This window comes from Naegleria gruberi (genome assembly GCF_000004985.1).
Source record: "Naegleria gruberi genomic scaffold NAEGRscaffold_33, whole genome shotgun sequence".
Classification (NCBI taxonomy): Eukaryota; Heterolobosea; class Eutetramitea; order Acrasida; family Naegleriidae; genus Naegleria; species Naegleria gruberi.
Window position 1 is genome coordinate 129,437 of NW_003163294.1, and position 25,061 is coordinate 154,497.

General features: G+C 34.7%; 11 protein-coding genes across 11 annotated transcripts; 4 read left to right on the forward strand and 7 right to left on the reverse strand.

The window, feature by feature from the left end:
- Window positions 1-5,468: 5,468 nt before the first annotated feature.
- Window positions 5,469-6,809, forward strand: NAEGRDRAFT_69219 (uncharacterized protein; the record flags this gene model as incomplete). Its single annotated transcript, XM_002675474.1, has 4 exons — window positions 5,469-5,552; window positions 5,594-5,712; window positions 5,821-6,721; window positions 6,774-6,809. The coding sequence occupies 4 exons, from the start codon at window positions 5,469-5,471 to the stop codon at window positions 6,807-6,809; spliced, it is 1,140 nt and encodes a 379-aa protein (XP_002675520.1).
- Window positions 6,810-6,909: 100 nt separating this feature from the next.
- NAEGRDRAFT_69220 (uncharacterized protein) lies at window positions 6,910-7,413 on the reverse strand (the record flags this gene model as incomplete). Its single annotated transcript, XM_002675558.1, has 1 exon — window positions 6,910-7,413. One exon carries the CDS (start codon window positions 7,411-7,413, stop codon window positions 6,910-6,912), a length of 504 nt encoding a protein of 167 aa, XP_002675604.1.
- Window positions 7,414-7,517: 104 nt separating this feature from the next.
- On the reverse strand, window positions 7,518-8,651 carry NAEGRDRAFT_69221 (uncharacterized protein; the record flags this gene model as incomplete). Its single annotated transcript, XM_002675559.1, has 1 exon — window positions 7,518-8,651. The coding sequence occupies one exon, from the start codon at window positions 8,649-8,651 to the stop codon at window positions 7,518-7,520; it is 1,134 nt and encodes a 377-aa protein (XP_002675605.1).
- Window positions 8,652-8,862: 211 nt separating this feature from the next.
- NAEGRDRAFT_69222 (uncharacterized protein) lies at window positions 8,863-10,773 on the forward strand (the record flags this gene model as incomplete). Its single annotated transcript, XM_002675475.1, has 1 exon — window positions 8,863-10,773. One exon carries the CDS (start codon window positions 8,863-8,865, stop codon window positions 10,771-10,773), a length of 1,911 nt encoding a protein of 636 aa, XP_002675521.1.
- Window positions 10,774-11,389: 616 nt separating this feature from the next.
- Window positions 11,390-13,143, reverse strand: NAEGRDRAFT_80246 (uncharacterized protein; the record flags this gene model as incomplete). Its single annotated transcript, XM_002675560.1, has 1 exon — window positions 11,390-13,143. The coding sequence occupies one exon, from the start codon at window positions 13,141-13,143 to the stop codon at window positions 11,404-11,406; it is 1,740 nt and encodes a 579-aa protein (XP_002675606.1). The 3' UTR covers window positions 11,390-11,403.
- Window positions 13,144-13,682: 539 nt separating this feature from the next.
- Window positions 13,683-15,635, reverse strand: NAEGRDRAFT_60739 (Glycyl-tRNA synthetase; the record flags this gene model as incomplete). Its single annotated transcript, XM_002675561.1, has 1 exon — window positions 13,683-15,635. The coding sequence occupies one exon, from the start codon at window positions 15,633-15,635 to the stop codon at window positions 13,683-13,685; it is 1,953 nt and encodes a 650-aa protein (XP_002675607.1).
- Window positions 15,636-16,053: 418 nt separating this feature from the next.
- On the reverse strand, window positions 16,054-17,920 carry NAEGRDRAFT_50183 (uncharacterized protein; the record flags this gene model as incomplete). Its single annotated transcript, XM_002675562.1, has 2 exons — window positions 16,054-16,599; window positions 16,688-17,920. 2 exons carry the CDS (start codon window positions 17,918-17,920, stop codon window positions 16,054-16,056), a joined length of 1,779 nt encoding a protein of 592 aa, XP_002675608.1.
- Window positions 17,921-18,283: 363 nt separating this feature from the next.
- Window positions 18,284-20,087, forward strand: NAEGRDRAFT_80248 (alpha amylase, catalytic region). The gene is made up of 3 exons (XM_002675476.1): window positions 18,284-18,987; window positions 19,037-19,494; window positions 19,546-20,087. The coding sequence occupies exons 1-3, from the start codon at window positions 18,290-18,292 to the stop codon at window positions 20,052-20,054; spliced, it is 1,665 nt and encodes a 554-aa protein (XP_002675522.1). The 5' UTR covers window positions 18,284-18,289; the 3' UTR covers window positions 20,055-20,087.
- A 798-nt stretch (window positions 20,088-20,885) lies between these two features.
- Window positions 20,886-21,791, forward strand: NAEGRDRAFT_69227 (uncharacterized protein; the record flags this gene model as incomplete). The annotated part of the gene is made up of 1 exon (XM_002675477.1): window positions 20,886-21,791. The coding sequence occupies one exon, from the start codon at window positions 20,886-20,888 to the stop codon at window positions 21,789-21,791; it is 906 nt and encodes a 301-aa protein (XP_002675523.1).
- An 86-nt stretch (window positions 21,792-21,877) lies between these two features.
- On the reverse strand, window positions 21,878-22,795 carry NAEGRDRAFT_69228 (uncharacterized protein; the record flags this gene model as incomplete). The annotated part of the gene is made up of 1 exon (XM_002675563.1): window positions 21,878-22,795. One exon carries the CDS (start codon window positions 22,793-22,795, stop codon window positions 21,878-21,880), a length of 918 nt encoding a protein of 305 aa, XP_002675609.1.
- Window positions 22,796-23,158: 363 nt separating this feature from the next.
- Window positions 23,159-24,805, reverse strand: NAEGRDRAFT_50186 (uncharacterized protein; the record flags this gene model as incomplete). Its single annotated transcript, XM_002675564.1, has 1 exon — window positions 23,159-24,805. One exon carries the CDS (start codon window positions 24,803-24,805, stop codon window positions 23,159-23,161), a length of 1,647 nt encoding a protein of 548 aa, XP_002675610.1.
- Between the last annotated feature and the right edge of the window lie 256 nt (window positions 24,806-25,061).

Here is a 25,061-nt window from a genome sequence, read left to right on the forward strand (position 1 = left end):
CGCTGTAGCAATAATCACCTCAGAAACTCCCTTAGAAGCCAACTCGGTGGCTGTACCTATACGAAAGCTATGTCCAGAGACATGATTAGTTCCTACGGACATTGCATTCTTAATAATATATGATAGATCAGTTGTTTCTAAATACAGGTCGTCGAACAAAGAGAATAATGGAGAATCTCCAGACTTGAAATGTTTAACCATTATCGAAGTTTACTGTGATAAATGGAATACCTAGGAGTTTTGTTAGACTTCCATCAAGGTTTGGTAAAAATTCCAGAAGACAAAAAGATTACAGCTTTAGAATTCATAGATCAAGAAACAATTGGATGGATGGACAGGTTCTGATTATTTATATTCCATAAAATGGGAGTATGTCAATGCACTAAGCCGCAGCAATAAGCTTGCAGAGTATCGAGTATTGCTTAGAACTTTTGCTGTTAACTAAAAAACTTACCAATTATCAGACATTACAAGAAATTTCACAATTAATTACGAAGAACTAGATTGTTTTCTGTTAAAGCAACAATGTATTACTTAATTATTAATAAATTTATTTTTAAAAAATCCTTGTGTTGAATCTATCGGATAATCCGGATCCAGGATTCACGTTTTTATTGGAATCTTGGATCCAACTGATCCGTGTGGGATTTGGATCAAGGATTTTCCATCCCCTAGGTGTAGGGAATACTTGTTGTGCATTATGTTGTGGAGGTCTAGTATTAATTAAAAGATTGATTCTGTTTATTGGTTTTATCTTTTTATCTTTATTCATCATCTCTTTTGGGGTTTTCTTTGGAATGATTGTTTACTATTTTGAAACAGAAGACATTCTAGAATTAGATATAGATTAATAGACTTCCGGAAAAAGTTTTGCTAAAAGTCGACTTTTTTAAGGTACTTTCACGCTAATTTGCAAAAAGGCGCCTAAAAGGTGCCTTTTTTACTAAAAACTACTTGAAACACATCCAAAGTTTGTTCAAGAAAATCTTGAGCAACTTTCAAACTGTTTTCAAATAATTCCTCAAAACGTTCAAGTATTTGCTGAAAAAACCCCAAGGGCCTTCAAACTTCTGAACTCACTCTCTTTCTTAACTATATCCCATCCAAAAAATCCACCAATTCCTTAAGAGATCCAAGGTTTTTGAATGTCACCTGGTAATTGTTCTATAATGTCCTTTAACTCGGCACTCATAATTGCAGAGTAGAGGTCACCATCAGATTTTTTAAATAGATTAAAAATATTTTTTGCCCATAGTAGATTGCATTTTTGTATTTTGGGCGTAAGTTCCTCTATAGTTGAAAATAAAGTTGTGTTTTCCATTCCGTCAATACTACTCAGTGCTGATGCTAACGTGAAAAGAGCCATATCAGAGTTGGAGGCTGAATTAGTTGGACAGGAGGCAAAAGAGCTTTGTGATAGGGATCTGGTGAGAATCATAATGTATTTTTTTTTAAGTCTAAAATTATTGGTTGCCAAGACTCCAAGTTTGCAATGTCGATAATGGCTGAAAATGCAAAAAATCAAAGAACTGAAGAAGGGAATTCGCTGTGGGTTTAATCAATTTTTTGAAATTAGGCAACATACAAGACTCCACCAACAGAGTATTTTGTTCAATTCCATACGGTGATTGGGTCAAAGTGCTTACTGGAATGTTATCAAAGAATACCACATTTCCATTTAGTTTTACTTTACGAGAGTGGATAGATATAATTGAGATACTAAAAATGTTCGAATTACCTTTCCATTATTGGAAATATTTGACTATGCAATCCCCATACGCTCTATTAGCCCTTCATCTACATTTATCCATATCTGAAAACTTGAGTTGTGAACATAATTATTTATTGGGATTAAAACCTGATATGTATTGGTTTTCAAGTTGAAAAAATAACAAAACAAGGAGATTTGTTGGATCAGGCATTCACAAACCTATGGAAAAACTCTTTACATATCTTTTTCGGGACTGATACTGAAGCTGTGAAATGGTTTGTTCAAAATGACAAGGATAATTTCTTTTCTTGGAACACAACAATCACTTCTTTACGCAAATGTTTACGTTAAGGTATTGAGAACTGCCTAGAGAAATTTAAAACTATTAAAAACAAATGTGTTACGTTCTGTTACTTATATTGTAGGAAACAACAACGAGATTATGGGCAAAGATTAATCAATTCCTTACTACCAATCTTATTTACTGTTTTGCTTGGTGTTGTTGATTTTTGTGCCTTTCAGGGTAATTCTATTATCCTAGATTCTACTGCTTTTGCTGTAGACACTGGTTTATCAATTGCTAATGCTATACTTTCACTCGCCTCTTCGATAGGGAATGCAGTCCTCCCAATGCAGCAAGTGTTTATAACTCAATCGTGAAAGCACTTGTTGATGCTGTTGATTCAGGAGGTGGTTTGTTTACAAAGTTCCCTCCTTCAAGTATTGAAAAAGATTGTCCTTCATAGAGTATAATGAAGGGCAATCTTTCTTGGATAATCTACTTTGATACTAGATTACGATAAATTATAGAGGTCTCCAGGTCTTGCTAATAATCTGAAACCAATAATTAAAATGGCTGTAGTTAAATTAAATGTGAATTCATCGTGGGAAGCCACGGAATCAATATAATTCTTAATATCATAAGCTGAAACTCCATTTCTTTTTAGTTTCTTTCTATCAACAATGTAAGTATACCTTAAGTCCTTTCTTTAGTCTAGCAAAACTATTGGGAACATTAAGTTTCCAACCTTCAACGTTGAAGAACGAGAAAGAATTGAAGAGCTGGCTTCAAATTGTTTAAATCATACCCTTTCTTATTAACTGAAAGGTAAGCTGCAAAGCATTCTATTGCATAAGGATTAGATCTTGGAATATTGTGAATCACTAAGAACCATTGGAAAGCTCCATAAACTTTGGAATATTTCTGAATGGTTGAATTGGCTAGAGAAATTGATAGGTAATTTCTCATCAGTAATATAGTTGACCGTTCACTTGAGCTACCAGGAATGTTTGATCTTCGAAGTTGTTGAATAATTCGGTGTACGGATCCACGATAAGCATTCTTCTTGGAACCTTTCTTACTTTTAAGGATATCCTTAATAGTATTGGGAACCAATGAGAAGTTGGCCACTCCGGCACTACAAAAGTTCCCTTCGCTCTCTAATTTGATTAGATGGAAAAGTGCTTGGGGAATCAGACCTAAAGGAGGCACGCAATAATTCAGTTAGTCTTTCTCCCAGGGTTGACCGAATGCATCGGTTTCCATCCAACTGTTGTATGTTATTGTCACGGCGAATGGGTCTACTGTATGGTGACCGAATTCTTCTACCAAATCTATCAATTCTTGCGAAGATTTCCAATCTCCTAATCTGCTTAGTCTGTCTGCAATCTTGTTTTCTCTTGATGGGATGTTGACTACTTTGCTGATGTGCCAATCTTCTTTGATTAAGATTATCCAAATGTCTCTTGCAATTTCGGATAAATGACTGAGATAGCCGTAACCTTTTGCTACATAAGATAGAGCTGTAGAGTTGTCCCCTCTTATTTCAATGTGAGTATCTTTGGGAAACAATCTCAATCAGCTTGCTTCTTTGAAGAATTGAAATATCGCTATCAATTCTTTCACGTTGAATGATGAATCTATTTCGAACTTGCCTACGACGATAGTTTTTGAGGAGTGGATTGCAAATCCTTCCAGAGATGCATCTGAATTGATTATTATTGACTCTGGAGCGTCGAGTATTAACCAAGAGCCTTTGGATGATTGGATAATTTTTCGTAATACCCTCAAATCTTTGGCAGGGCCTCGATTCACTAGCATACTTCCTTTTGAATCTACTCTTATTGTCATTTGCTTTCTTAAACTATCCAGAAATGGTCTGATCGCCGGATCTGCCAGAGATAGAAATTCCATCTTTCCAATAAACTTGGCTATGAATCTTGTTTGTGCTTAAACCGAACGGAAGGCATTGAAAGTGGTATGTTTTGCCTTCGAAGATGAATCCTAATAGGACTTTGTTGTTTCCTTACTGGAACTTGAAAACAACCTTTCTTTAAATCCAACTTGCATGCCCACATCCCTTTTCTTATGAATTTCATAACTTTTTGAATGGATTCCATCTTGAGTGAGTCTGTGCTTTTGCCATCGTTTATCTTTCTTAGGTCCAAGATAAACCTCTATTCGGCTGAACCTTTCTTTGGGACAACGTTGATAGGATTTAGAACTGGATTTAAAGAATAGGTTATAATTTGGTTTTGTAACATGGAGTCAATCTCTCTCCTTATCCATGCTTTCTCTTTCTGAGAGAACTCCTCTGGTGGTAGTTTTTCCATTGGCTGGAATCTGAATCGCTTCAAAACCACCAGAACCGGCACCCAATTTAATGGCAATATAATTTAAGTCAGCAATATTCTGGATGAATTCAATAGCTTGAAGCCATTCAACTAAATCAAAAGAGTACCATTTCTCAATCTTTTACAAACTTGTACAATAATGTGAGATTGGGCTAGTAGTAAAGGATAACCTTTACTTCTAAATTCTTTTGAAGTAATACATTGTTGTTTACACTTGCTTTAACTGGAAAACAATCTAGTTCTTCGTAATTAATTGTGAAATTTCTTGTAATGTCTGATAATTGGTAAGTTTCTTCGTTGACAGCAAAAGTTCTAAGCAAAACTCGATACTCTGCAAGCTTATTGCTGCGGCTTAGTGCATTGACATACTCCCATTTTATGGAATATAAATAATCAGAACCTGTCCATCCATCCAATTGTTTCTTGTTCTTCTTTAATTTCCTCTCTTTGATTCTTTTAATTTGCCTAATTTGACATATCAGTCTAGTGCCTTTTTGTCAAATTGTAAAAAATAATCACCTTGTTTCAATATTGTCAGTTCATCATTTAAATTAATATCTTCTGATTCATTAAATTGAGAAAGTATTTGGAAGATAATTGACTTGTTTCTGAGCAAAGTTGTAATTGTTTTTGTTTGTCAAATCTTCTAGCTCTTGCAACATCACACGAGTACTTATTTGCAAAAGTAAGATGTCATCTTTATCCATAAACATAGATACAAGTCTTGATTTCAATTCTTTAACATCTTTACCAATTCCTGAGAATGTTTATTTATTAACGTTTGAAATTGTTCCATTAAAAATTGGAAGTGCAATACACAAATGTTTATTCATATGATTTTACATTGAAAAGTGTCGAGAAACATTAATAAGGCAAGCCCGTATTCTTTACCGTACTAAAAGACCATCCAAGATTTAAACATTCATTTAGATTTTTTTCAAAATCTAAAGAAAGTGTTTCAGAATTTTTCCTTCTGAAACTTTCATCAAATAGAGTAAACTAGTTTGATAATAATAAGCACGTATTCTCTTAATTACTAAATTATAAACATGCCTATCTTATCTCGAATACTTGCTTTTTTTAAATTAATTGTTCAAGAATTTAAGGAATTAGGCGGGAAAAAATGAGCACAAATACAACAACATGGCAATCATCCACAAATAAACAACAATACAAGCACCTCCATCGATCGGCAACACAGATACAGGTATGTTGTTGTGTAATTTTCTTATTGTTATAATGAATTAGAGCCAATGGAGAGGTCATAAAACAAGGAAACAGATCACAGATTGGGCAATGAAGGAATTTGAAAATATTGTGATGGAGATCGAAGGAAAGGATTCGGAAATATCTTGGAATTCATCGAAGTTGCATTCCTTACCAATGCCATCTGTTTCAAATACAAAATTGAGGTAATTTTCAAAGAATTTAAATATTTGAATTAAAAATCGGAAATTGATAATCAAATAATGTAGTGAGGATGAAAATGATTTGGATAGGATTCTATCAAACTTTGTAAATAGGAATGATGCTTCACCTTCATCGTCATCAAATGAACCATCTAATCAACCAATATTCATGAAGAATGCTCAGAAATTATTCGAGGAAAAACTGAAAGAAGCATTTCAGGAACCCTCGGTTCAAACCCCAGAACCTCAAACTCTAAATACTGGTATGAATACATCCGTAATGAACATTCCTAAAATTACAAAAGAACAGGAAATTCAAACAGAAACACTCAGAACCTCAATAATATCTAAAGAACCTCTGCAAGCAATAACTCCTCAAAATAGAAGACTTGTGACAGTTTCCACAAACACCAGTATTGCATTTGATGGAATTCCAAAAATTCAAGAACAAAAAACTCAAGATTTATCTATTGAAATACCTCTCGAAGATACTTCATCAGTTCAATCACAAGAAGATTTGTCAGACATGTTAGATGAAAGTGCCATAATGATGTCTAATTTGGACATGCTTAAAAGTTTTGATTTCTCAGAAATGAAGAAATCATCAGATAGCACCATTTCAACCCAGGCACCAACCAAATCAAAGGAGCCATTCATGCCTCAACAACCAATTCAATCAAAACAAAATGTTTCAAACGATTTCAGTACAACTAGATTGAAACAGAGCCAAGAAATTCCACCATCCAAAAACAACTCTATCCTTTCCAATAATAATACTACCAACAATTCTATCAAGTCCAATTTGACTGCCTCTGTAAATCAAACCACTCCCTCACCTAGCTCATCACAAACTAGTGAAAAATTGCAACAACAGCAAAAACAAGCCAAACAAGAATTACAACAACAAATGAACATGCTACGATATGAAATTCAATTGGCTGAGGAAGCCTATTCGAGGAGAAAAAAGGTAAGTTGTCTATTTTCATATTTCGAGATTTGTTTACATTTTCAATGAATAGGAACTTGTTGAAGAAAGGAAGAGGCACATTAGGTAAATAGTAATTGACATGATATCATCATTTAGCACTGCGAGTATAATTCCACAATAAACAATACATCTATTTAATCCAAAAGCCAATAATTCCTTATTGTTATTTATTGTTGTGCTGACTTGGCAGCAATATATTCCTCGATTAATGACTTCATACTCTTCTTTTCTCTCATAGCCTTCAACTTTAATTCGTGCTTTTCCTTCATTGTGAGACGAACGTGTTGTGGTAAATGTTGAGTACCTTCAGGGAACAATTCAGCGGTGGAGACTGATTTGACTGAAAGTAAAAGTCTACATTTATAAATTAAACCTCTAATTTGTGGAGAGTCCTTATGTACTTGAATTTGATGAACTTTCTTTAATTTGAGTACCTTTATCGAGTCTTGAACATCTTCGGTTTGATGGAATGGACTTTTTACCAAAGTAATAAAGAACAATCTGCCTCGAGCAACTTCCTCGGATGCTTGTTGTTGTTGTTCAAAATTGCAAGCAGAAGTGGAGAAGAGACGAGGTGTTGTTGAGAGTGAGTTTAAGAGTGAGCAATTAATGTTTTGTGTTTTGGTAATATTTCGGACGACGCCGCATGATGATGAGATGAAGCTTTTCATTTTTTTGAATTTGTAAAAGAATAAAAATTTAATTTTATTATTTTCTAGTCTAATTGCTAAAGAGTAAAAGAATACCTAAATATTATATTCGAATACCTACTTGCTTATCTTCTTCTATAATCATGTTGAGATCTACTATAGGAATCAGAGTGATGTCTATCACGGTAATCATCACGATGATAGGAAGAGGATGACGAAGAATGATGATTGTCAAAGTCTCTTCTATCTCCTCTGTCTCTGTATCCTCCACCTCCACCATTGTAAGATGATGATCGTCCACCACCTCCAGATGAATATCTATCATCATGACCTCCTCTATTATCCCTTCTATTGTCATGTGAGGAACTTCTATTATCGTGTGAATAGTATGAAGATGAGCTACTACTGCTTGGAGCGTAGCTAGCTGGTTCTGAAGGTTGTGGAACTGGTTCATTTTCTGGCCTCTTTCTTTTCAGTTCATAGTAGTCATTGTAATCATTTCCTTTCATTTGTTTATAGTGATCTCTGTCAGCAATTAATTGTCTCTTGTCATTAAAAGTTCTATTTTCTCTTAATTCTTTCAATTTTTCTCTAACTTTTTGGAAACCCAAGTGAGCCTTACCAGCAAAGTGATCAGCCAATCTCTGGTCACTTTCATTTACACTCAATAAGGCACCACAAATTTCACAGACAATAAGTTCTTGTGTATCTCCGATTTTTTGTGTTGGGGCTTTAGCTTCCACAGTTTCCTTTTCCTTCTTTAAACTATCCAATCTTTCCATGAGTTTGTGTGCTTCTTCATATTCTCCTTCCGTTGTTAATTCTTCAATTTGTTTTGTTACTTTATCAATTTCCTTCTTGATATTTTGTAATTCCAATGGTTCGTTATTCTTATTTAAATCCTTTTTATGTTGTACATCCAATCTCGATTGTGCTTTAGCAATTTTTTCATCGCAATTATCTTGTATTTGTGCTAATATTTGTTCCAATTTATGTTCATAATCAAAGTTGAGAGTTTTCTTTTCCTCTTCGAATTGTTTTTTAAATTTCGGAGGAACAGGACAACAAAGAAATGGACAAGGTCCCAAGTCGAATTTTGTATTTGGAAATAATTTATATGGACACAAGCCTAGTAGATCATATTTACAAACTCTTGGATCGGTAAAATGTTCAATGATTAAATCCTGTCGATCTCCATTCCTATTTACGCCCATCAATTCGTCCAACAAGGCGGAAAAGTTTCTAGTTGCTGTGATCATTTTTTTTATTAATTTTTATTTTGGATTTATTGATATTTGAATGTGTATCGTTGTGTTCTAATAATATTATTATATTTATTGAATCAAAGCAAGATATTGGATATTGTTATCATGATGATACCTATTGGTTTAAACACAATGGAACAAGATTACCATAAGAATTATGTAACGGTTCCCGCGCTAAGAGATTCATGAACAAATTGGAAAAAAAATGAAGAGGAGTTTAGCTTCTTCATCTTCTTCATCTTCACCTCCAACAAACGCTAGAACAACAACAGAAAGCTGTTCATCAACACCTCCCAAGCAAAATGTTTCAGAGAGTAATAATAGTAATAATCCTCAACAATGTAGAACTCCAAAGAGAAAGATGATATCTCTGAAATCTTTGATGTCCAGTCTGCATTGCTCTCCGATTAAACCAATCAATACCAACAACAATATTTCTGGATTGTATGATAGTAATGAAGATCATGTTGTGGCTTCTTCAAATAATTGTACAAGAATCACCACATCAATTAGTAATGCTGATAATAACCAGATTAGTAACAGAAATCAAGAGACTCACCTTACACCACCTTTATTCCCTGTTAGTGACGAATTAGATAGAAAGTTAATGCCATCACCAAGGAAGAAAATCACACTTCGAGTTAAATCTTCCCCTAAGAATAGTACTAGTAGTAGTTCAGGAACAACAACACCAGCAGCAAAACATCACGACAATACCAAAACACCCCTCACCATTTACAGCACGAGAGTAGCAGACTCTTGTTCATCATCTGATTACCACAGATCATCCACAGCAGTCGAATCACCATGCCCATCACAACCAGTTGTTGAAAATATTCCCATGGATCAAGTAGTTGGTTTCTTCTTTTTATACGAAAGTCATGAAAGTTTGAAACAAGCAACTTATTGTCAGGTTGTGCCATTAAGGAAAGGTAAAAGTTTGATATCAAGAAAGGGGGCTGATGAAGTAATTAGAAATAAGAAATTACCATCCTTTGATCATTGGATTTGTATAGATAGGACTTATATTTCAAGAGTACATGCTCTAGTAGAGGTATCGAATGGAGAGTTTGTATTTGTAGAGGATCTCTCATCCTCAAATAGTACTCACATTGTGGAAAAAACTGAAAAGAGGAAGATTAATGTAAATATTGAATCTAACAAGTTATACCAATTGAGGGATTGTAATTATATTCTTTTTGGAAAGTTATTATGTCAGTATAGAGAAAATTCAGAATTGAGTGAACAATCAGTATCTGAAGCTATGCAGGTTTATTACAAATCTTGTAATGCAACCAAGACACCACAAAAACCAAAGAAAACTCCACAGCTTACCGCTTCTAGAGATGGATCTCAGAGACAGAGAATGTCAACAATACCTGAGACTCCTGAATTTAACAGACCTTCAAAACTTCCTTCAATAAGGGATAAAATTGTACCACCAACAGTTTATGCTGACAGAACATCCAAAACATCGGCATTGGCATTCGAAACACCAAAACGTATTCAAGAGTGTTTGAAAACTCAACAATCAGAAAATCCAATCCTCTCCATTGAACAAACCCCTCCATCCATATCTAAGCCATCCTCGAGCACATCGAGTGGTTTTGTAACACCATCCAATGTTGTAATAGTAGAAACTCCAAGCAATGGTTCATCAAATGATAAGAAAGACTCTCCCCAAGCTAGTGATCAGAGTGATCATCTCAACCTTACAGACATTGATCTTTCTTCTTTAAGCTTACCTGATGAATTATTTGAGGACATTGAAGAACATGAGGAAAAGAAACAGGAATCAACCTTAGAGGATGAAATGTTGGAGGATGAAATAGTTTTAACCGATTATGACGATGAAGAAGAAAATGAAAGGAAAAGATCGTTTGAGGATGAAGAGGAATCTTTTATTGCTCCAAAGAAAAAGAAGCTAAAGACAAAGAAGAGCGATCATCAAAGTCCACATATTTTATTTACTGGAATTTCACCAACAGAGGAAAATATTAAAGCTATAGAAAGGTTAGGAGGCGTTCTAGTCGAAGAACCAGAGGCAGAGTTGTTAGCTTCAAGATTGACTCACCTCATAACAGACAAGATCAGAAGGTTTGTATTTTGCTTTTAATTATACGAAAACATTTCAAAATAAGAACTGTAAAATTCTTGTGTGCTTTGGGCAGTTGTCCAAATATTGTGACAGTGGAATGGTTGGAAAAGAGTGCCAGATCGAAATACTTTATTGATGAAGAAGGATACTATTTACAAGACTTGGAAGGTGAACAAAAATTCAACATGTCACTCATTGAGGTAATGAACAGAAGGGATAGACTTTCCCGTAAGCTTTTTCACAAAATGAGTTTCTTCCTCACTAGCAATATTCAACCACGAGTGGAAGAAATGAAATTAATTATTGAATGCAATGGTGGAACAACTATACCAACTCTGAACGGTCTCAAATCTGAACTTGGAATCCATAACAGAGTTTTTGTAATCACTACTGAAAATGATGTAAGTGTTCGAAAATTTCTTTTTTTACTAAATTTTAAAAGAGAGCTTATTGTACCAAGAGCCTATTTCCAATATTTTCTGATTTTGGAGTGGAAAATTTGGAAAATCATTTCTTTACCAACGAATTTATTCTAACCTCTGTCATCAATCAAAATATTATTAAGAACAGTATTACAAAGTTTAACATTCACCCAACACAAAATAATGGATCTAACTTTTCCAAGCTGGTAATTAAAAGAAAATAATTTTATGCCATATCAGATATTTCCTTATCCTGTCTCAATCTTGAGAGGCTATAGGCTGGGGAGGCTTTTTTAGTAGGCAGAGATCTACCAACAATTGAGGCTCTAATATTCCATTCATCCTCTGAATCGGACAATTGAGCCGGAGATGCTGATCTAAGAGTCTTCTTATCAGCATTACCAAATCTGTAAATCTTTGCATCAGAACCAACAAGATTGACTTCACCATCTTCGTCTTCTCTGAATTCCATAGCACTCACTGATCTTTGATTGGCAATCTTATCAATTATACTGAGGGCACTTAGAGTTTGATTTGAAAGTGGTCTACTACCTGCATTACTGACATCTGTTGCACTCTTCTTATTTGGAACGTTACCCTTTTGCATCTTGTGGTATGCACTGTTACCGAAAATATGAGGCATTCTTTCCTTTGGTGGAGAGGTAGTGCTTCTATTAACAATATTCAGTGGATCATCCTGCGTAGATTTGATCTTCTTGGCCGATGGACGAGCTTCTTCACGAACAATTGAATTGGCCATGTTTTGGCTATTTGAGAGAGGAATGCTTTGACGCCTCGAAGGGCTACCATTAGAGGAAGCAAATGAAAAATTGGCTGTTGGTGGATTTTCCTTAAGTTGCAGAACTTCCTTATCCAATTTGGCATACATTGACATGATGAATTCATAGTCTGCCTTAATCTTTTCCAATTCCTTAACATTTGATTTGAATCCTAGCAAGTGATAGACATCCTTCTTTTCCATTTTGGTATTAATTTTATCCTCCAAATCCTTCTTTGTGGCATGAATATTCAAGTTGAAATCTTCCCTCAAATCTTGCTTTACAGCAGCAATTCTATGTTGAAGAGTATCCTTAAGAGTGTCTACATAATCCTTGAGCTCATTAACCTTTGTTTGGATTTTAGTTAATGTTAAATCGCCCATATTTAGTCTGAGTGGAGCTGAAAGATCTGAAAGACTGTTCACACTTTGAGAACTTTCTTGAGATTCTAATGGGTAATGTCTTTCAAGTGGTGATCCACTTTCTTTAGCTGTATTTGGTTCTGAAAGTTTCCTCAAGTCAAAATTATCTGGCGTAGTATATACATTTTCTTCCCTAGAAAGCTTTCTCTTAGATTTCTTCTTGTCTACAAGTGGAGTTGATTCTCCTTTGGATTTTTTATCGTCCTCCAGTATGTCATCAATTTCTATTTCTGCATCTAGTGTAATGTTTGTTCCATTATTCTTATTGAGAGACTGATTAATTCTGGAAAGTCTTGATTGTAACTTTTTAAAGTTTTCAGAATATTCACGAATAGAATCTTCCATCCTAATAGTTCTGTATTCCAATCTGTCAACCAATTGTTGGAGTGATGATGTTTTTCTGTCAGCCTTATTAGACAATTCTATCGTTGTTTTTAAGTTGTCGGTTATGGCACTATCCACTTCTTTCATTTTGTCTGCATACCTAGTTTTAAAATCTATAATATCAGCCGTTATGGAAGACACTTCTCTATCGACTGATGTTTTTACACTTGTATGAATATCTCTTCTGACACTATCAACAAGAGCTTCGTGACTTTCTTTCAGAGAGTCTCCAAACTGTATTTTAACGTCTTCCTTGACCTGATTTAGTTGTTTCCTTAATTCTGCCTGTGTAACAAATGTTTGTTCTAGTGCTGCAATACGAACGGAATTGTTTTCCGCCGTGTTGAGAATTTCCTTCAGCACTAGAATCAAATTACTCATATTAATGTTCGTATGAACATTAATAAGGTTTTCTAGTAGCAGGGAGGCATCTCCCGTTTGATTTACCATTCTCTCTGCTACAATATTCTTTGATCAATATTATATGATGATGATGATAATACTTTAATGATTAGTTATTTTCAATCACACCAACCGACACAAAATGACGATGGTAAGGTATTAATGTCCAATGATTGTTCTATTTTTTTTCAATAGTGTAACGTCTTTTTTTTTCGTTGACAACATCAAACAACAACTGTAAGCGTAGATTTTCTGGTGGGTTTTAAATTTGATAACAACAAGAATATAAGGGAGATATTTTTTCAACACAGCATTTCCTTAATTGTATAAAACAATGTTGAATGGAAACAATGGGTTTTCTCCAAAGAATTATCCAATGTTTGACCTAATTGTTATTATATTCACAGCACCTATGATGATAGATTGTTTCAAGGCAGTACTATTGATAAACCGATTAATAAAAAGTGATGAATAGATGAAACCTTCATGATAAATAATTTAATGGTTGTTGTTACTGTTTATTTAACTTGCTTCTTACCAACCTTATCAGAGGCTGTTTGCTTTTGTTCTGGATAAGCTTGTTTAATATCTTCCCATAACTTAATACGGTCAATCAAATCATTAAGGACAGTGATGAGATCAGAAATTGGAACAATAACTTGTTCACATGAGTCACGTTCTCTGATGGTAACAGTACCAGCTGTCACACTGTTGTCATCAATAGTGATGGCAAATGGAATACCAATATCATCAGCACGAGCATACTTCTTACCAATGTTTTGGTTACCAGCATCAACACGATGGCTGATACCATATCTAGCCAAAGATTGTTGCAACTTCTTGACAATTTGATCTTGGTCAGCCTTGATTGGTAAAAGGGCAACCTTGTATGGAGCAATTGCTGGTGGGAGAGACAAAACAGCTCTTTGAATCTTATCTTCTTCCTTTTCATGTTCTTGCTTTGGTCTGACCCAGTAAGAATGTTCAAGGAGACAATAAATAATACGACCAATACCGAATGATGGTTCAATAACACCAGGAGTATAATTACGACCAAGGATCTTCTTTTCACGCTTAGGGAAAGCAATGAGATCTTTGGTGAGTTCAATGGTCTTATCGATAGATTCAACTCTGAAAGAAATCTTACCAGTTTCGTCTAATTGTTTTTGTAAATCAAGTCTTTCTTGGTCAGTGAGGGAATTCAAATAAGTCATAACTGGTTCGACATCACCCTTCAAAATCTTACCAATCTTTTGTTTGACTGGTTCGACAGCAACGAATTCTTCAACAGTTGGAGTTTCGAATGATTCATAAGCAACGAGTTCGTTCTTTGAGTATTTAGAGTGGTTTTCCAAATCGAAGCATGATCTGTTGGCAATACCAACAACTTCAATCCAACCATATGAAGTCAACAATTCACAATCCCAACAATCACGAGCATAGTGAGCCATTTCGTTAGCCAAATGTTGACGGAATCTGATAGCAGTTGGCAAAACACCACATTCATCCATAAACAATTTAACTCTAGCAATATAGTAGGCATGAGTCTTGTTTGTAAGCCATCCTTTTTCCATAGCTTCAGCAATAGTCAAGTCAACTGGGTTCAAACCTTGAGTTTGATTTTCACGAGAGAAGAATGGAACTCTAATAGATGAGATAGTGTCCAACTTTGGATGTTCATCAACATCTGGATTGAGGAAGTGTTCAATTTCGGCGAGAGTGAATTCTCTAACTCTGAGCAAACCAGATCTTGGTGAAATTTCATTTCTGAAAGCTTGACCAATTTGTGCAGAGGCAAATGGCATTTGCTTACCATTATATTCCAACAAACGCTTAAAGTTGACAAAAATACCTTGGGCAGTTTCTGGACGGAGGTAACCCTTCAATTTACCAGTTGGACCAATTGGAGTGGAGAACATCAAATTGAATGGATATGAGGCAGACAATTCATTACCAGTAGTTGGACTCTTAATACCATATTTTTGGATGAGTTCATCAAGACCCTTTCCATCATAGTCATCAATCTTCTTCTTAACCAAAGCATATTCTTCAGTCTTTTCTTGTGTCAATTCAGAGTTTTCTTCCAACTCGGTATCAATAAATTCACCAACCAATTTATCGGCACGGAAACAGTCATTGGTAACAACATCTTTAACCATCCAATCGGCAAATCTTTGAACGTGACCAGAGGCAACAAAAACAGTTTCAGGGGTCAAGGAAGAACAATCAACTTCGAGCATATTTTCTTCATTAACAAAGTGTCTTCTCCACAAATCCAAAATATTAGCCTTGATAGCACAAGCTGGAGGACCATAGTCATACAAACCAGCAACACCACCATAAATTTCAAAGGAAGGAATGACAAAGAATCTTCTTGTGAGCAATTCGTTGAATTCTTCTGGGTTGATGTGAAGTTTATCAGGGTTTGCTCTGTTCCATTCCTTGGTGATTTGATTAATTTCCTTCTTCATGGTATCAATTTCTTTACCCTTTTGTTTGATGAGTTCCTTATCACCTGCTGAATTCTTCAAATTAGTAATTTCGTCCTTTAATAAACCCATTTGAACTTTCTTTTCTTGGAGTTTTCTTCCAATTTCTTCATATGCTTCTTGAGTAGAAGTCTTTCCTCTAGCCTTGCTTTGGGAGGCCTCAGCTGATGAGTTGTTGATCATTTTTGTTTTTTATTTTTTTTGAAAGTGTTATTCATTTTTAATTCGTTTTATTTTTGGATTTATACAATAGATGTCTATGATGTTGAAGGTGTGTAAGAATTTCGGAAAGAATGGTCAAAATGAGCAATGCACCAGTTGAGGAGAATTTCATTATCATTCGTGCATTGAGAGAGATGTATGGAAATTCAAATTGTAAGTTTATGAAGAGGTTGAAGAGTTATTCATCTCGTTGGTTATTTGATTCGGTTGCCGTTTCGGTGGTTTCTTCCTTATTCTCAATCTTGTTATCCTCAATGTTATTTGTATTCTCCAACTTTTCTTCGACCATAGGTTCTTCAGCGACTTCTAAAATATGAGGAGATTCAGGAATTGAAGGCAAATCCACAATAACAGGAATATCTTCAGGCAATTTTGGTTTTTGCTCAACTTCCTTGATTTCTTCATTATTTGAATCAGTATTGTTTCCTTCTTCTTTTAGTTCAGTTTGCTTTTGTTCAACAACTGGTTGGAACACTTGTCCCATCAAATCCTTATAACTTTGAGGAGTTTCAACAACTTCCGAATAAATTATTGGAACTGAACTCTCAGTATAGGATGGTGGAGTAGTAAATTCCTTGGCCATTAAGGTCCTATTGCTTTCAATTAGGCTTTCAACTTGGGCAGAGAAGAGCTTTTGCTTTAACAACATTGTGTTCAATTCTTCATATTGCTTGATGTTTTCTTCTGTCAGCTGATCAAAGATGTTCTTGTAAAGCACAACATCCTTTAAATCAAAATTTGGTTTGTTAAACATTTCCTCAGAGAGTTGCTATAAGATGTCAGGTTATTTACAATAAAAGTTAGAAACTAACCTTCTCATCTAAATCTAAAATAATTTCCTCTATGTCCTTCTTTTCTTTTGGTTTTTCAGTTTCAACAGGTACTTCAGCGCAATTATTCATGTTGATTTTGAGAATGGCTTCTTGGTTATTGAATAAATGGTTTTTTCCTCCAAATATTAAGACTGACCCATCCAGATAAACACTAGCATGCCCAAATCTCTTTGAATCTTTTTCAGTCTCGAGATTATGTGAATACTTCTTCCATTCAAATGTTGCTAAATTGAGGGAGTATAAATCATTCTTTGGGCCTCCAATGTTCCATCCACCATAAATAATCATGCTATCATTACAAACAACAGAACTATGATTTTCTCTTCCGCATGGTATATTTCCAGTGGTGCTCATTGAGGTCCAACTCAATTCGGAAAGAGAAAGCGACCAAACTTCATTGGAATATGAACCACCAACTTTACCTCCAAAAATTACTAAACTATCAGTTTGCTGATTGTAAACCATTGTGTGACCAGATCGAGGGGTAGGAGAATCACCATTCACCATTACCTTACTCCACAACTTGGTTTCATTGTCAAAAACAAATACATCGTTGAAAACACTCTCTGATCCAACTTGAGAAGAAATGCCTCCAAAGATGTACATCTTGTTGGCAACAGCTGCTGTTGAGTGTTGCTTCCTTCCTTGTGGGACTAGAGTTGTGTCTTGATCAGCATTTTCTGGAGCAACAGCCCACTCTAATTTTTCCAAGTCTAAACAATAGATACAATTATTTCCACCATTAATCCATTGATTATCAGTTCCTCCAAAGATGATCATATTATTTTCAAATACTACTAAGGAATGACTGTCTGTTTTAGGAGGGAAATCAAAACATCTTGGCTTCTTCCATGAGATACGCTTATTTGATTCTCCTTCAAGTATTGTAAGGCTGTTCGTCCAAAATCCACTAGAATTTTCCCCTCCATAAATGTAAACCTTATTAGCGACTGCAATTGCTCTTTGCAAAAAATTGGCTGGTCCTTCCCCTTCAACATTAATCACAACTATATTGGAATCAGAAGATGTTGTTTCTGTTGTTCTTGTTGGAATATTATCAATGGAAACAGTGGTAGAATCTGATATTTCGCAAGTAGTAGTGGATGGTACTTCCTCAGTAACAATGGATGTTGTTGCCGATGATGATTGCAACATTGTTGTTGATTCTTCAGGTAATACTGAAACTGGGGCTTCCTCTGATACAACAGACATTTTTTATTTTAATTTTTACAGTTTAAATTTGGGCGCCAATTCTGTCTTAACTGAAAACTCATTAAAATTATATTATTTGTACATTTATAACTATTTAGCAAACATTTTAGTTTGAATTAGTTTGGACGATAAGTTTTTAAAGATTTTTCAAGAAAACATTAAAAAATCTATTGTAAACTCTAGCTAACATTATAATGTTACTCAAAGATTGTGATTCGACAATTGGGCTCAACCAGTTCACTCTTAAACCTTCACAATTAACTCATGTGGATAAATTTCCTTAACTGGATCCTATCACATTGAGACAATCCAAGACTTTTAACATCACCCTTCGTCTGTTTCATCGATCAAAAAACTCCTACAAAAAAAATGCTCAACCACTCTCGTTCCGATTTGTGGTCAGGAAAATCTTCTCGGATCATCACGAGTTATTCATCACCATCTTCATGGATGATGGTTATTGTATTGGTGTTGTTGATGATTTTTAATGTGATGATATCTTTTACTAGTGCACAATATGCACCAAATCCAATTTTATATGAAGTTTCAACTCGTCCATGGTTATATGAATTATCACAAAAGTATGGTTATCAAATTCGTTTGAACAATATTCCAATGAAGGAATTTCAAGCATTGAAAAATCAAGGAGTTCAATATATTTGGATGATGGGAATGTGGACTATTGGAAACTATGGTAGATGTAGAGCTACTGATCTTGCTATGAGAGCTACTGATTATGCAGTTAATTTACCTGATTATCAAATGAGTGATATTATTGCATCTCCATATCAAGTTTTGGAATATACTGTCAATCAACAAGAAATAGGAACTGATAATGATTTGATTAATTTGAGACAACAATTGAATGCTATGGGATTAAAATTAATGCTCGATTTTGTTCCAAATCACAGTGCAGTTGATAATCCACTCGTTGAAACAAATTCATCCATGTTTATTTTGGCTCCACCAAATCTTTCACCACCTTATGATGCTTATTCCTATCTTCCAAATGGAGTTGCATACGGAAAGGATGGTTATTTTCCTGCTTGGACTGATACTGCTCAATTGTAAGTGTTGAAATATATTGGTCAATATTAACTTGAAATAATTCAATAGCAATTATTGGAATCAACAGACTAGAAATTACCAATTAGGAAATCTAATGAAAGTTGCCAGCATGGCTGATGCAATCAGATGTGACATGGCTATGTTGCCACTCAATTCTCAAATTACCAGAATCTGGGGACAACAACTCAATCAAAGAGGATACACTCAACCATCGACTGAATTTTGGCAATGGGCAATTTCAACTGTTAAGTCCAAATTCCCAAATACTATCCTTTTAGCTGAGGTTTATTGGGGTTTGAATGGAGAATTACAACAACTTGGATTTGATTTTACCTACGATAAGGATTTATATGATGCCTTGACAGCTAACAGTAATACTGCTAATATTCATACTTATTTCCTCAACCAACCTTTGTCTTATTTGGCTCACTCTGCTCACTTTGTAGAAAACCACGATCAATCAAGAGCTGTTGCTAACTTTGGTTCTGTTGATAGAGCTAATGCTGGTATGTTCAAATTTTTTGCATTTTAACACGAGTTATAATTGACCAAAATAGCCTGTGCCATTTCCTTCTCTGTACCTGGTATGAAATTTAGTTATTTCGGCCAATGGGTTGGTAAGAAGAATCCACTCGTTGTTCAATTGAGAAGAAGTACCACTGAACCAGTTCAACCAGATGCTATTAATTTCTATACTGCTTTCATTCCAATTGTTGCCAACTTTACAGTTCCTGGATCAGTATTCTCATACAAGACTGTTGGTCAAAGCAATATTGCCTATCGTGTATTCGCTTTCCATTGGAGAGTTCCATCCACTGGCTACAGCTATTTGGTTACTGTTAATTATAGTGCTAATCAAGGAAATGGTGCAATCATTCTCGATGATGTACCAAATACTAATACTGATATTATTTTTGTTGAGCTCTTCTCTGGAACTCAATATTCCAGAAATGCTCAACAAGTAAGACAAAGTGGTTTGTTTGTGGTTTTGGATAGTTATCAAGTTCAGATTTTTAAATACCAATCCACCACTCCTTCCTTTAAATTTAATATTAAAAAACATTAATTTATTCCGAATAAATAGATACAATTTCTTTTCACATAATTATTCAAATCATCAATAAACTCCGATATCAAATCAAAATAATATTATCATCATTAAATTATTTTTCGGCACGTTTAAAAGCTTCAGTAGTTCTAAGTTGTTCTCTCTTTTGCAATTGTTGTAATTCTTGTCTGACATCTCTCTTTGGAAGACTAATTTACAAAATAATTATTAAATATATTATTCTCATCCACACTTACTAAACAGGTGTTGCAACACCAGCAACCATGACAGCAAGAGCCAAAGTTGATAATGTGGCCACTCTCTTTCCAGGATGTCTATTCCGATGATCATTAAATTATTTTCCACAATAAAACAAACCTCCAAATATCCTTGATTAAGTCCAATGCACTTTTAACCATTTTTTAAATTTATTAAAAATAAATGCAATGTAATCATTCATTCATAATTATTAATTCAGATTTGAAAGCCCTATTTTCTTGTGAGAGTGTAGATACCTTAGTTACTTAGTAGACGCCTTGATAGAAATAATACCAGTGGCTCATTACAGCTGCAGTAAGCCGATACGGATATGTTAAAGATAATGAAGCTCCATTTAGCTGGCTTTACGGATCCTCCTTATTGAACAAACTGTTCAAACAATTCGAAAAAAACTGAAAAAACACACTGCTTATCCAACACAGAGTTGTAGCAGAAGGAAGTTTGTTATCAAGGAAAATTGTCTTGCGCCGAAGGGTTCTCATTGAGGATTTTAATTGAGGAGGAATAAGCGTTATCATATCATCATCATAAATTGTATTATATTAACAACGAAAAAACATATAGAGCAGTATGCAAGCTAAACAACAATTGTATTATTTTGTAGATATTCAGGAACATAATTATGATTTAAAAGTTTTAGCAAGTACATACTTTCCTCACAGCAATATTAACGTGAGGAATATTCATCAGAGTTATGGAGTCAAGAAACGACAAGTTGAAATGTTAAAACAATATGGAGGAAACAATTATATAGAACCTCCTGTGGAATCGTCGTTTCTCTGCTTTAAGAACAAGCTTAATCCGAGGGATAAGTTTTTAAAAACCTTCCTCGATGCCCTCCCTCAGGAACATCCAGTTATTAGAGATGGAAAGTTGGAAATCATTCCCACAAGGGACATTGTCTATGGTGATATTATCATGTTGGAGGAAGGAAACATATGCCCAGCCGATTGCCGATTTTTGTGGATTGATAAGGAGAAGGAGCTCCTTGTTGACATTACTTCAATTAAGGGAAAGCAGTTTCCTCCTGTACATGCCTCTCTCTTTGCAACTGATTCTCTCCCATTGAAAACTCAAAATTTAATCTTCTCAGGATGTAAAGTATTACAAGGAAAGGCAATTGCCTTGGTGATTGCAGTTGGATCTAGGTGTGTACAGGTGAGATTAATTGATTACTTGTTGAAAGAGGCTGCTATGGCGGAAGGGAAAACAATTCCAGAGGAACCAAATGAAAACACAGCAGTTCCACTCAGTACAAGGGCTAGGTCACACAGTATGCAATATACAGCTGGTGGTCGGTCGAGTACAGATAGTAAGAGCAGTAAGGGTGACAGTTTGACAGAGAAAAAGCCACGACAAATTAATAGAGCTGCATCACTATTCAAAGCTAAACAAAGCTCACCTGTTAAAACATATAATCGAAAGTACTCTCTCACTAAGTCTTCTCCGTCCTCTTCACCACCAACGTTTGTGTAAATAAAGCTGAATGAATAATTTAACTTTCTCTACGTATTTAAAATGGTATGAGACGCTAAATGATTGTTTGAATGAAACTAGGTTATTTATTTACTCAATTGAGCAATGTAGACATAGTATGGGATTTTAACTCTACCCAAAGTGAGTTTTGAAACAAGTGGAATCTTACCCATGTTTTCTTCAACATGAACAGAATCGAAATGACCTTCAAGGTATGGCAAGTGATCGGCAGAAACATTCAATCCAAAGACCAAATTCAAAAGGGTTTGCCAAAAGACACGAGTGATAATGTTGTGTTGTTTGGCTCCCTTAGTACTCTTTCTGGAAACATAATAGTCAGTAACGGCCAAAACACCATTCTTACTCAAAAGTTCATTCTTGATCTTTTCCAACAATTCAATCCAATTTGGAACACTTGTCAAGGAATAACTAATTGTGACAAGGTCAACCTTTGATTGCAAAGCAACTTGTTGAAGTTCTTCAACAGTAATAACTTCAACTAAATCACCCAATTCTTCAACAGATTTGAGTGTAGATTGACAAGCCTTGGTATTGACAAGATAAATCTTCTTGAAGTTATTCTTCAATTCTCCATCTTTACATTGAGAAGCCATTTCCTTCAAGTCAGCTTGAGCTCCAAGATCGAGCCAAAACAATTTGGATGCACCTTTGGATTGGACAACCTTTTCGTAAGCGAGACTTGACAATCCTTGTCTACCATGTTGGAATTGTCTGATCACTACCAAAATATAATGTAATAACAATTGTTGCACTAAACCCCATACATATTGCAACTGTTCCTTGTAAGTCTTTGAACCGGAAATAACAGGTTCTAACAATTGACCATAGAGTGACTTTAATTGCACAATAACTAGCAAACTGTACTTGTAAATGAGAGAGGCAAGAGTCGATTCTACAACCTTGTTATAATATTCATTCTTCTTTACCTTTCCGTACAACTCACTATTCTCAATCTTGTTCAGCACTTGATTAAATTGCTCCATTTTCTTCTTCTTTGATACGGACTAGTCTTAGCGTTTAAAACGTGATGTTTGTTTTTTTTAGATGTGATTAATTTGAAATGAAGGGAGAATTTCTTCGTGGTGACTTTAAAGGTCCCAACACTGCATTCACTCCATAATTCCGCGCTCGCTTGTAGATTTTTCCGTTTCCTTATTTTGAGAATTAGGAAAATCGAATAAATGATTTACGTGGAAACACGTTTCTTGGAAAATTTAATGAGATCAATTTAACGAGAGATTGAAATATTAAACAGTAAAAATACTATTTATGTGTTTTATTAATTGCAAATCTACAGTTTATTTTGTGTAGAGTTGACTATTTGGAAGACTACAGTTTGTTTAGTGTTAATTGGCAGAATTGGAGGCATTCTTAAACTTTTTGATAGTATCAGGATTCAAATCAAGGTCTTCCAAATCTCTCACAATTTCAGCTTGGTTAATTTTTTGCCTTCTCGTTTGTTCTTCTATAAATTCGAGGGCTTTAGGTTCTAAGGATCGTTGCCACTTCTTTCGTTCCATTTCAATGGAGAGTTTGTACAATTCGAACAAGTTTCCATCCCTTGATGTGGTATTTTCACATAAAAACTGTTCGCATTTGTCAGAAAGAGATGACAATCCGTATAAATCTGAAATGTGCATCAGTTCAACTGCATTTGACTTTGTAATCTCTGCCTTTTCACAATATATATATCTTAATAGAGTTTGAAGTGTGGATTCTAAAGAGAATTGTTGTAGTTCCATAACTGGTAACTCATGTGTGGCTTCTTGCTGTTTGAATTTCAAACCATCTTCAAAATCACAATTTCCAAGTACATCAAAGAAAGCACATCTAGACATTGCAATACTCTTGTGGCATAGCAAAATCTTTCCATCAGTAGAGTTGACCATCTTTAGTCCCATGTTGCAACTCGTTTTTTTCAAGGAATCAATCTTTGACTTGCAATCTTTAAAGAGATAATTAATAGGATCCAAATCATTCAATAGAACATCCTCTTGTTGGTTATCATTTGCCTCTCTTAGCATATTGAATATGTGGTCAACCATACTTTTCATATTGAGCATAACTCCAAGTTCCATCAAACAGTAAATATCATACTTATCACTAATTGGTGGTATTTTGGTAGTGTAGAGATAGGTAAGAGCCAACTCAAAATGTTCCTTATTGGCGTTAATAGATCCAAAATCAATACACTTAAGATTTGTCTGCGCCATTTCGAAATTTTCCTTTGCTAATGCTTGATTGCACATATCTAAATTAGGTATTCCAAGTATCATACTATACCTAGATTTCAATTCTTTCAATTTGTTTTTTTCCTGAGTAATAATCCTTGTTAGTCTCTGCTGAATAACATTAGTATTATTTCTTTTCACATAATTTTCAAAATCTTGAGCACTCAATTTACATAAATTCATTTCATGCTTATCAAGAGTTGGTAAATTAATCACTTTTTCTAGTTGAACTTTCTTCAAAGCAAATAATACAATTTGAGGCCATCTCGAGAGAATTATCCAACTTTGACATTTGAACTCTGTTGGCTGATTTTGATCCTTAAATTTAAATCTCAATATCATATCCTCTCCACTATTTGATTCTCTCAATAATTGATCACTACTTGAATTATTTAAATCATTGTGTAGACATTTCATTAATAATTTATGCATCACTGAAAGTACATTGCTTTCCGTATTCATTCCAGAACTGGTCGATGGAATATTCTTGTAATCATTGAATAATTTCAAAACCGATCTTGTTTGTAATGAAAGGGCATTCCACCAACATCTTCTATACTCATCGTCACGTAAACCCAACTCGGAGAGATACTTTACCAATGAAATTCTCCCACACAGTGAAGCATAATAGAGGAGAGAATTTCCATGTGCATCTTTGGCATGTAAAAGTTGTCTGGTTTGGTCATTGGTTAGGAGGTTTTTAACACCATGCAAATCACCTGTTTTGCACATTGAAAATATGGGAGAATCAGAGTGTTCCATTTTTTTTGTTCGAATGAGTTCACTTACAATTATTCGAATTCGGTTGAGAATGAAAAGAAGAAACAATGCTAAGAAAACAAGAGATTCAATTCTGTATTACTACATAATTCAAAGCTTCATAAAAATAGTAAGCTAAATGACTCCGAAGTTACTGAAGAAAAATCAATAGAAGAGAAAAACGTAAATTAAGAGGTTAACATTATTTGTAAATAATTGAAACCATGGTTGGGATGTATTCATTAATAGAATCATAAGA